We start from the raw sequence: 14,189 nt of genomic DNA on the forward strand, positions 1-14,189 counted from the left end.
AAATATCATAGACAGTCATTATGAAGCAGGCAGCTCACATTCTCATCTTCACAATCATAGTGCTCATAGTCCCCGAAGGCTACGCCACGTTTGATAAGCCTCTGGGGTTCTGCTGAAGCCGGTGGGTATCCGGGGGCCGAGACTTCATTTTGCAGTGCACTGCTCGTTTTTTTAAAAATTTTTTATAGTCTCTGCAACTTGAGATGCGAGACTGGAGTTGGGAGCGGAGAGACGACCTGAACAAGCGGAAGCAGCCAGTTTACGAGCTCATTTTAAACCAATAAAAAGCTAAATCATCGTCAAGACAGTAGGTGGCGGGGTCCCAGATTGCTTTTCTGCCAACGCGCTCTGCCCTTCTTTGCTCTCCACGTGAATGTTTGACTGCATTCAGACAAAGCATGCGATAAGTCGACACTACTCCGACGACAAACAGAAACCAAATCTTGTCCTGTGGCTACCGAGGCTGTGCCTTACCTGTTCATCATTTTCTCACATTAGACAATTGTGTGAAATTGTCATAGATAGCATACAAATTCTTGAGTCGTGGCTAAAAACTCCTTTGGTTGTATAGAAGTCTAGGCTTCCTGTGCCAACGCAGCATTCTCCTGACCACTAGGGGGCGACTCCTCTGGTTGTATAGAAGTCTATGCTTCATGTGCCAACGCTCGATAGTCCAAATAAGGTTATTTTCGTTCCCTGATTGTAAAAAAAAACAAGATGGCACTGGCCAAAACGCTAACCTTTACTCTGTGGGGCGAATAGATTGACAGACAGCTCCCCCCCCCCCCCCCCCAAAAAAAACACCCCCAAACAAACACATAATGCCTCTGGATAAAGGTGTTGCTGGCGCAGATGCCAAATACAAATAATATGAAAATGTATTAGTCAAAACATGTTTGTGCATGTCGTCAACAAGTGTATCTGTGTCAGAGATTTGCATGGAAACACAGTTATACAAAAAGAGAGAGAGGGGAGTGCAGAGAGAGAGAGAGAGAGAGAGAGAGAGAGAGAGAGAGAGAGAGAGAGAGAGAGAGAGAGGAAAAACAAAGACAGAGAGAGTGAGAGAGCCAGACTCACTGAGGTTTTCTTTCAGTTAGTCAGTGTCTGGGTCACAAGACTGTTCTGGTGCTACTCCACCTCTCTCTCTCCACCTCTCTCTCTCCTTCTCTCTCTCTCTCCACCTCTCTCCTTCTCTCTCTCTCTGCTTCTACTTACTCACTGTCTGGAATCAGGCCCGACTGGGAGGGAGTTATGGGGACATCGTCAAAGAGAGGTGCGTATGTGATAGGAAGGTTTGTACTCTGTGTGTGAGAGAGAGAGAGAGAGAGAGAGAGAATGAGAGCTCAGGATGACAAATAACATGTAGGAAAATGGGATGTAGCAGCAGAAGGTGTGTGTGTGTGTGTGTGTTGAAGTGCTGACGTGCCAGTAAACGTCGTGGAGAAGTAAAACACACAATGAATAAACTTCCAGTAGACCATTCCAGCTTACACATTAGTTAAAAGAGGTTGTTTTCACTCCGCCCGGTTGTGCGGCCGTCCAGCCGGATCAAATTCTCCACCCGTTGGGTTTGAGGAAGTGGCAAAGTCGTGTCTTCTTTCCGTGGAGTTGTGTCAGCGGCGAGCGGTGTTCGTGTGTGTCTGTGTGCGTCTGTGTGCGTCGTCGCTCTCTAATCTACAGTATGTCCAAAACACCCACTGTGCAGTCGCAGACAAAGGCTCCTGTGTGAGTGTTTGTCGAGGAAAACAAATGACTGTTCTCTGTGTGTGCTTGTGTGTGTGTGTGTGTGTGTGTTTGTGTGTGTGTGTGCTTGTGTGTGTGTGCACCCTTGCACTCAGGGGGAGCAGTTGCAGGCGTAGCTAGGAGAAGTTGGAGGTTATTTGAGATCATTCGGCAGCTGCCAACACTCCTGGGTCCCTGGGTTCTTCTTCTTCTTCTTCTTCTTCTTCTCGCTTCTCGTCTGTTCTTCTTCTTCTCTTCCGTGTGGAGCAACAGTTGCAGACAGCTGTGAGAGCCATGAGTCATGGTTTGACATTATCGAACAGCTGTTTTTATCCCCGTGGTCCCGTGCCGAGAGAAACCGGCCTCTCCACTCGACACAATGCAGCCGCTTTGTTTCGCACCGAGACAATGGTTGCGATTGCTCGGCGCCAGAATCTGTTTTCGAAACATCGTGGAGAAGAAGCGGACGTAGTTTGGGCATTTTGGTTGTTGCCATCTTACTGTTTTGTTTTGTTTTTTTGCAACCAAACTTTGGGAGTAATGGATAGGACATATTTAGCCGAGCAAAATGAAGTCAAAATATGCTGTAAAAGTGGTTAAAAGGTTAAATACACTGGTTTAGATGGAAAAAGAGTAAAATCAAACATATTCAAGAGGGATTTTCCTTTACTAAATTTACACAGTGAGATTTTTGAAAAATATCCAACAGTAATTTGGGTATGATGATTGAGTTGTTAAAGGCAAATAATAAAACTTGCTTTTACAATTTGCTGCCATGCAACCTTCAAAACCAGGTGTGCCACATTACGATATCCAAAATCTAAGAAGGTGTCATAATAGCAAAATCAGATTCAATAAGTTGCTCAGCCCAAACACTTTTTACTGCTGCCGATTGCGTTCATGCTTATGAAGTAATATAAGTTTATTATGAACTTCTGTTTGCCGCAAAAATTCCAAATCCAGTGGAAAGATACGTCATCCCTGCAGCCCTCTATAAATATCACAGAGTGAAAAGTAGGATGCTTTTCTAGACAATCAGACTTTATGATTGCAACCAGAGGAGTCGCCCCCCGATGGCCATTAGAGAGAATGCAGCTTTAACACATGAGGCATAGTCTTCTATACAACCAGAGGAGTCGCCCCCCCCCCCCCCCCGTGGTCAGGAGAGAGAATGCTGCTTTAACACATGAAGCATGGACTTCTATACAACCAGAGGAGTCACCCCTCGTGGTCAGGAATGCAGCTTTAACAAATGAGGCATAGACTTCTATACAACCAAGTGGAGTCGCCCTCTGGTGGTCAGGAGAGAGAATGCAGCTTTAACACATGACGCATATACTTCTATACAACCAGAGGAGTAGCCCCCTGGTGGTCAGGTGAGAGAATGCAGCTTTAACACATGAAGCATATACTTCTATACAACCAGAAGAGTCACCCCCTGGTGGTCAGGAGAGAGAATGCAGCTTTAACACATGAGGCATAGACTTCTATACAACCAGAGGAGTCGCCCCCTGGTGGTCAGGAGAGAGAATGCAGCTTTAACACATTCAGCATAGACTTCTATACAACCAGAGGAGTCGCCCCCTGGTGGTCAGGAGAGAGAATGCAGCTTTGACACATGAAGCATAGACTTCTATACAACCAGAGGAGTCGCCCCCTGGTGGTCAGGAGAGAGAATGCAGCTTTAACACATGAAGCATAGACTTCTATACAACCAGAGGAGTCGCCCCCTGGTGGTCAGGAGAGAGAATGCAGCTTTAACACATGAAGCATGGACTTCTATACCACCAGAGGAGTCGCCCCCTGGTGGTCAGGAGAGAGAATGCAGCTTTAACACATGACGCATATACTTCTATACAACCAGAGGAGTCGCCCCCTGGTGGTCAGGAGAGAGAATGCAGCTTTAACACATGAAGCATGGACTTCTATACAACCAGAGGAGTCGCCCCCTGGTGGCCGTTAGAGAGAATGCAGCTTCAGCACGGGCTTCACCGTGTGCTTCCCTTTACTCAAGCGGAGCAAAGTAAAAGATACTGGACATGTTTTTTAAAATATATTTGCATATTTCAACACCAGGGGACACAGTCTGCTGCAATATATTAATTTTTTTACAGATCCATTTGCACCTGTGCTTCCTGTACTTGTGTGTGTGTGTACGTGTGTGTGTGTGTGTGTGCGTGTCCATGTGCATTGCGGCCCTCTGTGTGTCGGTCCTAATAGTCCCGCCTGCCTGAACGAGGCCTCTGATAATGGTAACTAAGACAAGTGGGTCTTATTCCCATAGCAACAAGAACGTATCTTTCCCCAAGAGCAGAATTCATTAATTACGCCTTTCTTTTTTTGCGAGACCTTTTATTTTCTAAGACAGGAATTAGCATGCGCGCTCAATTTCCTCCTCGGCACAAGAGCTGCAGCGTTCGACTGCGTCGCCTCCCCAGCTGCTACCAGACAGCTAACAGAGAAATGCTCTGCCTGCCTGGAGAATATTAATACACTCATATCTATGCGCACACATCCCACCGAGCGGTAATGGTTTTGTGTACTTGTTTTGTGTCTAACTTGCGTTTTTTTCTCTCTTTTTTTCCCCTGGTTGTGTCCCCAAAACACAGCCCCAGCGTCACTTCACTGTGTCTCGTTCAATCTCAGTTCAGCCTCGCTTCATGTTTTTCTTTCCCACCTTTTTATTATGGGCGACACCGAAAGTAAAAGATTACCTGTAATCCGTCGCCGCGCGTTTAGTGTCGGCACTCCGGTGAGGAAACGTAAAGACAGGTGAGGGGAGAAGGAGAAAGTTGATACTGTGTAATAAAAAACCGAGCGGAGGTCACGGCAGGTTAGCGCTGGATTGTGTTTTTATTCACATAGACGTCACCGGATGAGAGATGTTTTTCGGGGGGCTATTTTCTGTCGTTGTTGTTTGAGTGGTGATGGCAAAAATCCCTCCAACTAGTTTTCTATAATCCTCGTCGGCACTCTGTTGAGGACTTGCTCCGATCCGCCGCAAATGAGCTGCAGCAGGCGTGTGCATCCTGTCGCTGCTCGTCAATGAGAAGAAAGCAGTTGGCGGACACGAGCTGCGTTCCAAAATCGAATACTTTTCCTATTCTTTTTCCTTTTTTTTTTTTAAACTTTTACTGCAGCTGCCCTTACAAAGTATGTACTTATGCATGCAGTATGCATTCATTTGGGACCAGGCGCTTCTAAAACCTGAAGCCAATGCTGAAGTGTCTTGCAGCTGCATTCTCTCTAATGTCCATCAGGGGGCAACTCCTCTGGTTGTATAGAAGTTGGACCATATTTAGACTGTGAAAGAGTGACATAGGGACGCCGCAGAGACCTGTTCCCTTACTTTGTCGCCCCGCCCCTAAAGCGTCCCCTGCTTTGACTCCAACAGACCATAATGTACTAAATGAACATCATGTTGTATAGAAGAAGACTTGAAACTAGAGATTGAGACATAAACTCATGTTTAAAATGTTAACTGAGGGAATACATCAAGAGAGAAGTAGAGTTATTTATATAGACTTCTATACAACCAGAGGAGTCGCCCCCTGGTGGTCATGAGAGAGAATGCAGCTTTAACACATGACGCATAGACTTCTATACAACCAGAGGAGTCAGCCCCTGGTGGTCAGTAGAGAGGATGCAGCTTTAACCCATGACGCATAGACTTCTATACAACCAGAGGAGTCGCCCCCTGGTGGTCAGGAGAGAGAACACAGCTTTAACCCATGAAGCATAGACTTCTATACAACCAGAGGAGTCGCCCCCTGGTGGTCAGGAGAGAGAACACAGCTTTAACCCATGAAGCATAGACTTGGTCAGGAGAGATAACGCAGCTTTTACACACTGGCTTAATTTTTCAGAACCGGAGGTTGCACCTGAACTTTGACCCTCTTGCTCATGTATCTGTTATGCAAATGATTGTGGGTCAGAAAAGCATGCTGGCCTGCATACTACAAAATGCAACCAGATGCAGGACATCCTGGTATTTTTGTTGCCATATTGCGACAAATTCAATCTTTTCCTGGCATACTAGATCATTTGGGTTTTGGAACACACAAGCAATATTCTTCAGCGTGATTCAAGACCACTGCCGCACTTCACAACAAACGCCTATCATGTCTACTTCAAAGGAGTTTCCCGTTGACATTCTCCACATCTGATATGACTGAAGCGGCGCCCCCGTCTCTCCCCGCCCGCCTTCGTCTTTTTCTGCCGCCGCTATCCGGTCTCGCCGGATCAATGCCGGGGAGTCGAGAGCGCGTGTAGAGATGTGTCGCTCTGAGGAGCAGAGGACGACCTGCAGCACTGTCATTCAGAAATTCTGCTTGGTCAGAGGAAGAAGTCCTCTGCCCCTGCAATTCTCTCCCTCAGCATCCTCCCCTCCCCTCCTTCTTCCTCCACAAGCTCACACTCGTCCTCGGCTCCCCTCCATCTTCCCCTCCCTTCCCCCTTTACTTTTCTCAAGCGGCACTGTACGGAGGGAATAGTGCGCAGGGCGGATAGCGCAGAGGTCTCATGGCAGCAGAGACGAGAGCGCTAATGAGCAGCTCCTGCGAAGTTGGCGTGGAGAAAGATCGGGAAGGGTGTTTGGAGGGAAAATGGGAAGGCGAGGAGAGAGAAAAACGAGATATGAGGTGAGGAAAAGGGGAGGGAGAGACAGAAAGAGAGAGGTAGTCGGTCTGCCGAGTGCTGTGTCAGAGGTTCACAGAGGCCGCTAGCGATTTATAGCAGATCTACTTGGCTGCGCAGAAGCCCTTCACCTGCACTGCCCTCTCTACTTTCTCTCTCTCTCTGTTCATCCCACAATGCAGGAGGACATCTAATTAAGGTTCAAACCTATGCATGTGTCCGTGTCATGTATTTAGCTTGAATATGCAAGTGGATTCAGGTTATTTTTTAAAAAGGATATTTCACCGAAGCTCACGAAAATGTCAAGAAACGCATCCAAAAAGTGCTAATACAAAGAATTAATGACTATTTATCTTCCGCAAATATGAAGCACTAAGCGCTAACTCTCTCTCTCCCTCTCTCTCTTATTATACCAGGTCCGGTGTGTGATGAGCCAGCAGAGGGGAAGAGGAAAGGTCGCCCCAAAGCAGAAGTGCAGGAACTGAGAAGCATCCCCGTGAGTATCTCTCTCTTTGAACTGTGTGGGTGTTTTGAAGTGGGCTTCATTTTTTTATTTTTTTTTCCTGCAGAGTAGGCCGCTCCCCATGAATATAATATGCACGCCATATACAGTACAGTTCTAGCGATAATCCGTGCATGCATTGAACTCTCTCCTCCTCACCCCCTCCCCCCCGAGCAGGCCCATATGATAGAACAATGGAAGGAAGAGTTTAAGCGGCGCTCCAGGGTTAAGTGTCCGTGTTCGGGCTGCTGGTTAGAGTTTCCCAGCATCTATGGCGTCAAGTACCACTATCAACGCTGCCAGGGGGTGAGTCACTAACCTCTGTTCTTTCCTGTTCTGTGGCTATTTCCACCTTGTGCTTCAGAGTAGTCTTGATCACAGTACAGATATTTGAAGAAAGTCATCAAATCACCCGTGCGGTTAGTTTCCATCAGGGTTTAAACGTCCAGATAACTCAAAGGTACTCGCACCCTGAATGTTTAGCGATCCTTGACTACGTTTACGTGCACCAAATATTCCGTTTCTTTGTGCCCTCATTCCCAAAAAAAAGTGATATTCCCACTAAGCTGTAATATTCCACTTTTATTCCCGTTGACACGCAACTGTGCAGATTCCGTTTAACGTAACCGCAGAGGCCGGCGAGTCCCTGCGCGGACGCCATTCTCGGTTGTGTTTGACGTTGCACGTCGCGTCAGAATATGGAAACGTGTGTCGGCAGGAGACGTCTTCTCTTTTGCTCGCTTCTTTTTGCTCGCTTCTTTTTGCTCGCTTCTTTTTGCTTTCATAGAAGTGTGGGCTTTTTCTTTTTTGAGCATGCAACTCTTCCTTCGGCCGGTTGGTCGTGAACAGGAGGATGCATATTCTGAATGAGCTGTATGCATGCCCAAAAGAATGCTACTAATAACATCACACGTCTCAATCAGAAAATGACGTAAGCCACATCAAATTCAGAATAATGGGGGAATATGAGTGTGCAGGTAAACATAGTCACTGGCCCACACATGGCTGCTTCGAGAGCCGTCCAGTAACAGCTGCCCACTGTTGTTTTGTTTTGCGTGAGGGAAGGCAGCGTCCTTTAAATCCTCCCCATGTCTGTGTTTGTACCAGGCCCCCGTAGCCGAGAAGCTGAGTCATGGCTGTCCCTACTGCGAGGCGGTGTTTGCCACAAAGGTGCGTCTGCAGAAGCACAAGCTGTGGAACCACACCGACAGGGTCAGTATGGAGCCCAAGGACGAGCAGCCCAAGCTCCACAAGGCCCCCGTCAAGTCCAACGCCAAGAAAAGGTGACTGGGATTTTGGAGCTCCAAAAAAAAATGTACCACCCACGTAAACTAACGTCGTAATGCTGACGGCGCAAATCTTCTCTTCCCCTCGGTTCGCGTGTTCAGGCCCATGGAGAACAGCCCGCCCTCCCCCGTGTTCTTCAAAGTGAAAAAGACCCACGAGGCGTCCACGCCCTCTCACAACGGCGAGCTGGCCCACCAGAGGAGCGAGAGGAAACCGCACGGCCACAGTCAGCCTCCGCAGCAGCAGCAGCAGCAGCAGCAGATCCACCATCCTCCGCCGGTCCAGCCTCCGTCCCAGCACTCCCAGCAGTCCCACAGCGCGTCGTCCGATGCGGAGGGCAGCGACAGCGATGCCGACAGCCTCCCCGCGTCCTTCCACGACGAAGACCCGGAGCGAATGAGGCACAGTAAGATCACGGCGTGTATCTTTGGTGATGGACCACGTGCTCTCTCATTCTGTATATACGCTTCGTATGTGTTTGACCGGTCCTTCTCTCTTGAGCCAGGACGGAAGCAGAAAACACCGAAGAAGTTCACCGGAGAGCAGCCCTCGATATCTGGAACATTCGGACTGAAAGGTGAATGCCAAAAAAATGTCTGTTGTTGACAGAGAATGATGTAATCAAGTGAGCTCCTGTGGATGTGATATTAAAGTGCTGGCGTCAAGGATTTCGGGGGATTCATTGGCAGAAATGGAAAATAGTAAAGATGATGACGTATTTTTTGTGAGTGGAGCGTTTGTGGAGGTGGAATAATTATCTGAGCACGTTAGTTAACGCTTGCTAGCAAGTTTTGTTGGCTTGTTTTTTTATAATACAAGTTTGCACATTAACCCACATTAACCAACAGGATCGTATTAGCCAACCCTTTATGCCGCCGGTAGACTACTTCGCTGGAGGAGAGCAGGCGGGAGCTCCGGAGAGGAATGCTGTTAGCTAGGTAGCTTGTCCATCTACAGAACCGACCAGTTAGCTCGGTAGCTTGTCCATTTACAGAGCCAACCAGTTAGCTAGGTAGCTTGTCCAGCCACAGATCCGGCCTGTTAGCTAGGTAGCTTGTCCATCTACACAGTCGACCAGTTAGCTACGTAGCTTGCCCATCTACACAGCCGACCAGTTAGCTTGGTAGCTTGCCCATCTACAGAGCCTGCCAGTTAGTTAGCTAGTCTACAGAGCCACCTGCTCTCCTCCCGGCGGCGTAGGGGTCAGCCAATACGGTGCTGTTGGTTAATGTTAACTTTTTAAAGTAAAGTTCTCGGTCCTGGAGACTGAAGATATATATTAGGAGAAACTTGTAGTCTCCTAGCGGTGAGGAGCGGGCCAGAAAAGCATAATGGAATCAGCAAAGTAGCTACCTAACTAGCCAGCAGCTAAATTATTAAAATGCTTCATTCACACTCTGTTGTCACAGTGAAGGAAATGTAGCACAAAAGCATGGTGGAATTAGCAAGCTAACAAAGTAGCTAGCTGTCTGCTAGTTGGCTTGGTAATCCCGCCGTGCTTTCATGCTACACTGGTTACGAAACAAAAAGCCCAACAGCAGGCCATTTCTTCATCTCTCGGCTAAGGTGGTTAGCGGAAGGCTAAGCTAAACTACTTGCAATGTTTTCTCTCCTTCTGTGAAATGCCGATGTTTTAGCGACTCGCATCCAGAGTGTACTCATAGCCGTGTTTTTATCAGTGTGCAGGTAGTTTTGTTTCGGTGAGCTCAGAACGAGCCCTTCATGTCCACACGTGGAGAGGTTTTGAGGATTTTTGCGTTATGGGCTCGTTCAGAAGAGCTGAACGACATTGTGTGAGCGCCTCTGCGAGTGATTGTGAGTGTTCCCCCCACTGCTGCCGATCAATGGCGCTTGGTCTTTGAACACACCACGCAGACATCGCATACACACACACACCGATTTTTCCCAGCGTCTCTCTTTTCTCTCTTTCTGTCTCATTCACATGCTGAAAATGTCTCGTGACTCATATAGCCGGGCTGTAAACTACTTATCACCACTTATCAAACAATCCAACCACAGATTGCAGGACTGCTCTCTCCTGCTCTCTTTCAGCCCATCTGTCACTGATTCAGTCAAACTCAAAACAACTTCCTCTTTTTTTTCATATCCAGTACCAACTTATTTATATATATATATATTTTTCTTCTCTCGTTTCATCGTCCTCCATCTTTGCCTTTGTGCTTCTATCTCTCACTTTACCTGTGTGTGTTGCAGGTATGACTAAGGTGGAGGAGAAGCTGAAGGCGGGCCGTGCGAAGAGATCGGAGGGGAGTGGGTTCAGCGAGGAGCCCCAGAGAAGACCGACTTCAAGTCAGTCCTCCAAGAAAGATCCAGCTGCAACCGGCTCGGGTGAACACAGACATCTTTTTTATAACAGACATGTTACCAGTGATAGCCGTACAAATATCTGGTCATTTCTCTACAAAACTCTTCTCTTTTTTTTACGAACTAAAAGTACACCTTTGAAAATCCACCACAGAATATTATTATTTTTTGTTATTCAACAGTGTTTCGGTTATTTTGTCAATCAATTATTTCATGAAATAGTGAAAAATGTTTAAAAACAATTCCAAACCCCAACGATTTTCAATTATAATGAAATAAGAAAAGAGATCATAAACAAAACCTCACGTTTGATGAATAGAACCACTGAACATTTGGCAATTTAAAACACTGGCATTGTACATTTTGTCATCAAAACAGTTGCAACATTGATATTCAGCTAATCAGCTATTGGTTTAATTGACTAATTGTTGCAGGACTATGATGATATTTTTCCAAAGAATAACTTAAAAGGCTCCAACTTTCCGTCGCTGTTTTAATACTTTGTGCGATGGATAAAGTAAAGTAACGTATAATTCAGAATGACATGTAGATACCTGCTGGGGTTTATGGTTGAAATGCTGACACCTTGTGTCAGAGACAGGTTGAAAATAACAGAGAAACTTAAAAACAATTTAGTTTATGGGGAAAAAATATAGGAAAAAAAAAAGAAATCGTCAATTTATTAATATGTTTGATAAGTAAATGTAAAAGTAAGTGGGTTTTTACGTACCAGTCGTAATACTGGTTTCACGTGTGTGTTCCAAAGGTGCCGACACCCAATGGCAGCAGGCGATCCACGAGCGAGGGGAGGTGGTGTGTCCCACCTGCTCCATCGTCACCAGGAAAACGATCCACGGCCTCAAGAAACACATGGAGATCTGCCAGAAGGTCAGTGGGAGGTGCCGGCGTCCATCAGACTGGGAGGGGGCGGGGCTTCTAACAGAGCTCGTCGGAGAAGGTTGTTCTCCTGTCAGACCAGTTTATACCCTTAAGGGGCCAAAGCATGAAACACAGATTGGTTGTTTACAGCGTAACGATATCAGAGACGAGAAAAGCATGAATGCCGACGTCCTGACCGCATATTTTACTGAACATCAGCGGTTAGCGATCAACAGTAAACCTGTATTTCACACTGTGATGGTTCACAGTAAAATGTGTGTCAAACCACCACCGTTGAAAAACAACACAGTTTCCACCTCGTCATATACGTGTTTTTTGTGTTTTTCCTTCCGAGTATGAAACAAAGCTCTCCCTCAACTCCTAAGAGCTGCACTTTATACTTTCACTGCGACGTTATGAGACACCTCTCCGCTGTGCAGAGTCCAGGGAGCCTTTACAGGAACGGTATTGATCGGACGGCTGCAGAAAATAACACCGGGCGGCGGCGCAGCGTTCTCCTTTCGATATCATCCGCTCGCCGACGTGAAAGCTAATATCGGTGGAAGCGGATCAAAAGGGGAAAGGACACCGTGCACTCCTGTCGGGTCTGTGTGCGTTGCACTCGGCGGTTGGTGAACAGCGGTAATAAACGAGGCGGGGGGGGGGGGACATTATAATGGAGGCGCTCCAGAGGACCAGCCAGCTGGAGCGGCGCGGTGGCCCTCCAGGCTCCTGCAGCTGTTCTGACGGCTCCGTGTGACTCTATTAAAGTGACAGTCCGCCGTAAAGCGATGACAGAATCACCGCATTACCACCGTGGAAACACCCCTCTGTCTCTAAATCAATACACTGAGGCGGGGGAGGGTCGCCCACAAACCAAAAAAAAAAGTGTTAAATTGGTGTAAAAATTGCTTTTTTTTCTGCTTCCCAAAAGTTGATTGATGTGGCATTTTTGTCCTTTGTTTCCACCAAAATTGCGCACTAACAACAACCTCGATTGGGTTACGAGCGGCAGAGTGCGATATTGATGGATCCAATAAAGAGCACAGGCAGCAATAGTTGGGTTACTCGTTGAGAGAAATGTAATTTGATCCCCCTCTTTGGCCTTTTAACCCCTGCAGCTCCAGGATGCCCTGAAGTGCCAGCAGTGCCACAAACAGTTCAGGTCCAAGGCCGGCCTCAACTACCACACCATGGCCGAACACAGCACCAAGGTACGAAGGAGAGACTTTGACACGGTGGTGAACAGCAACATGGAGGCTCTGCTGCATTGACTGCATATCAGCAGTGGCTGGTGGGCCGATGTGAAGCCTTGAGAATGTGATGGAGAGACCTGTCGACCTGTCAATCACCTAGTAGCCCCGCCCCTAAAGCGTCTCCTGCTTTGTGGTCTGTTTGACTAAATGAACATCATGCTGTATAGAAGAAGACTTGAAACTAGAGATTTAGACATAAACTCATGTTTACAATGTTTACTGAGGGAATACATCAAGAGAGAAGTAGAGTCATTTATATAGACTTCTATACAACCAGAGGAGTTGCCTCCTGGTGGTCAGGAGAGAGAATGCAGCTTTAACATGTGAAGCATATACTTCTATACAACCAGAGGAGTCGCCCCCTGGTGGTCAGGAGAGAGAATGCAACTTTAACACATGAAGCATAGACTTCTATACAACCAGAGGAGTCGCCCCCTGGTGGTCAGGAGAGAGAATGCAGCTTCAACAGATGAAGCATATACTTCTATACAACCAGAGGAGTCGCCTCCTGGTGGTCAGGAGAGAGAATGCAGCTTCAACAGATGAAGCATAGACTTCTATACAACCAGAGGAGTCGCCTCCTAGTGGTCAGGAGAGAGAATGCAGCTTTAACACATGAAGCATATACTTCTATACAACCAGAGGAGTCGCCCCTGGTGGTCAGGAGAGAGAATGCAGCTTTAACACATGACGCATAGACTTCTATACAACCAGAGGAGTCGCCCCCTGGTGGTCAGGAGAGAGAATGCAGCTTTAACACATGAAGCCTAGACTTAGCTTCTATACAACCAGAGGAGTCGCTTGAGGAGAGAGAATGCAAGTTTCGAAGACACTTCTGCATCGGCTTCACTCGCCAGAACCGGACCTTTGATTGACAGGTCGCTGCCACAGCCCGAGCCGCATGCGGCGTCTCTCTGAACACATTTTGAACTGGTCTTCGGCCCCAGAAACCATCACCCGGTCGTCCAGATGAGGATGCGTTGTGGATCTCATGTTTCCCCACTGTCACACTGACCCACTGAACAGCGTAGTTATTAATAGACGCCAAAAGCAGGACACCCGTGCAGGAGGCGGTCAGACCCGTGATGGGTGTCCTGTGCACGGACCCGCGCTCAAAGGTTAACGAGTCTTTTCCCGCGAGCGATGTCGCATCGTCATTGCGTCGCATATCCCGACATCGAGCTGCCGGACCCGTCTTCCAAAACATCCGACAGCTCGTGAAGGACCGTGCGTTTGAAAGCGCCGGCGGTCGGTGTCCTCGTCCTCGGAGCGCTCACGTTTCTCCCTGCACCCCCCCCCCCCCCCCCCCCTCATGACAGCCGAGCGCTTCATCGAGACGGTATCGTGACACTCCTGCGTCGGAGCAGCGCTGCTGGGAAAGTTTGATGAATAATTGAACGCTGCCCGTCCCCCCCCCCAAAAAAAAGTATCATAAAAGATTAATGAATGCACGCGCAGCAAAATGTGCAGCAGGGAAGTGTATGAAGTGTATCAGCGGCGGGCCGTCAGGGCCGGCGAGGCCTTCTCTGCTGGCCTGCACAGAATCACAAAGTTAGAGCTATTTTATCATTTAAACAAATAAT

General features: G+C 47.6%; 1 protein-coding gene across 4 annotated transcripts in view; it reads left to right on the forward strand.

Annotated features, from left to right (window-relative positions):
• znf512b (zinc finger protein 512B) overlaps positions 1–14,189 on the forward strand; it is a 37,767-nt gene that overhangs the window by 11,811 nt on the left and 11,767 nt on the right. The window contains exons 1-9 of one of the 4 annotated variants that reach the window (XM_068597279.1): positions 1,228–1,273; positions 6,774–6,853; positions 7,037–7,165; positions 7,967–8,142; positions 8,248–8,552; positions 8,652–8,723; positions 10,361–10,495; positions 11,238–11,359; positions 12,472–12,564. In XM_068597279.1, the coding sequence (XP_068453380.1) occupies positions 1,252–1,273; positions 6,774–6,853; positions 7,037–7,165; positions 7,967–8,142; positions 8,248–8,552; positions 8,652–8,723; positions 10,361–10,495; positions 11,238–11,359; positions 12,472–12,564 (1,134 nt within the window). In that variant the 5' untranslated portion in view covers positions 1,228–1,251. Of the gene's footprint in view, positions 1–1,227; positions 1,274–6,294; positions 6,363–6,773; positions 6,854–7,036; positions 7,166–7,966; positions 8,143–8,247; positions 8,553–8,651; positions 8,724–10,360; positions 10,496–11,237; positions 11,360–12,471; positions 12,565–14,189 lie in introns of those variants that run through there. The other 3 variants (XM_068597281.1, XM_068597278.1, XM_068597280.1) reach the window with 3 other exon arrangements.

The sequence above is a fragment of the Clinocottus analis genome, unplaced genomic scaffold, assembly GCF_023055335.1.
Source record: "Clinocottus analis isolate CAN_PGR_092001 unplaced genomic scaffold, fCliAna1.0.p SCAF_4, whole genome shotgun sequence".
In the NCBI taxonomy this organism is placed as follows: Eukaryota; Metazoa; Chordata; class Actinopteri; order Perciformes; family Cottidae; genus Clinocottus; species Clinocottus analis.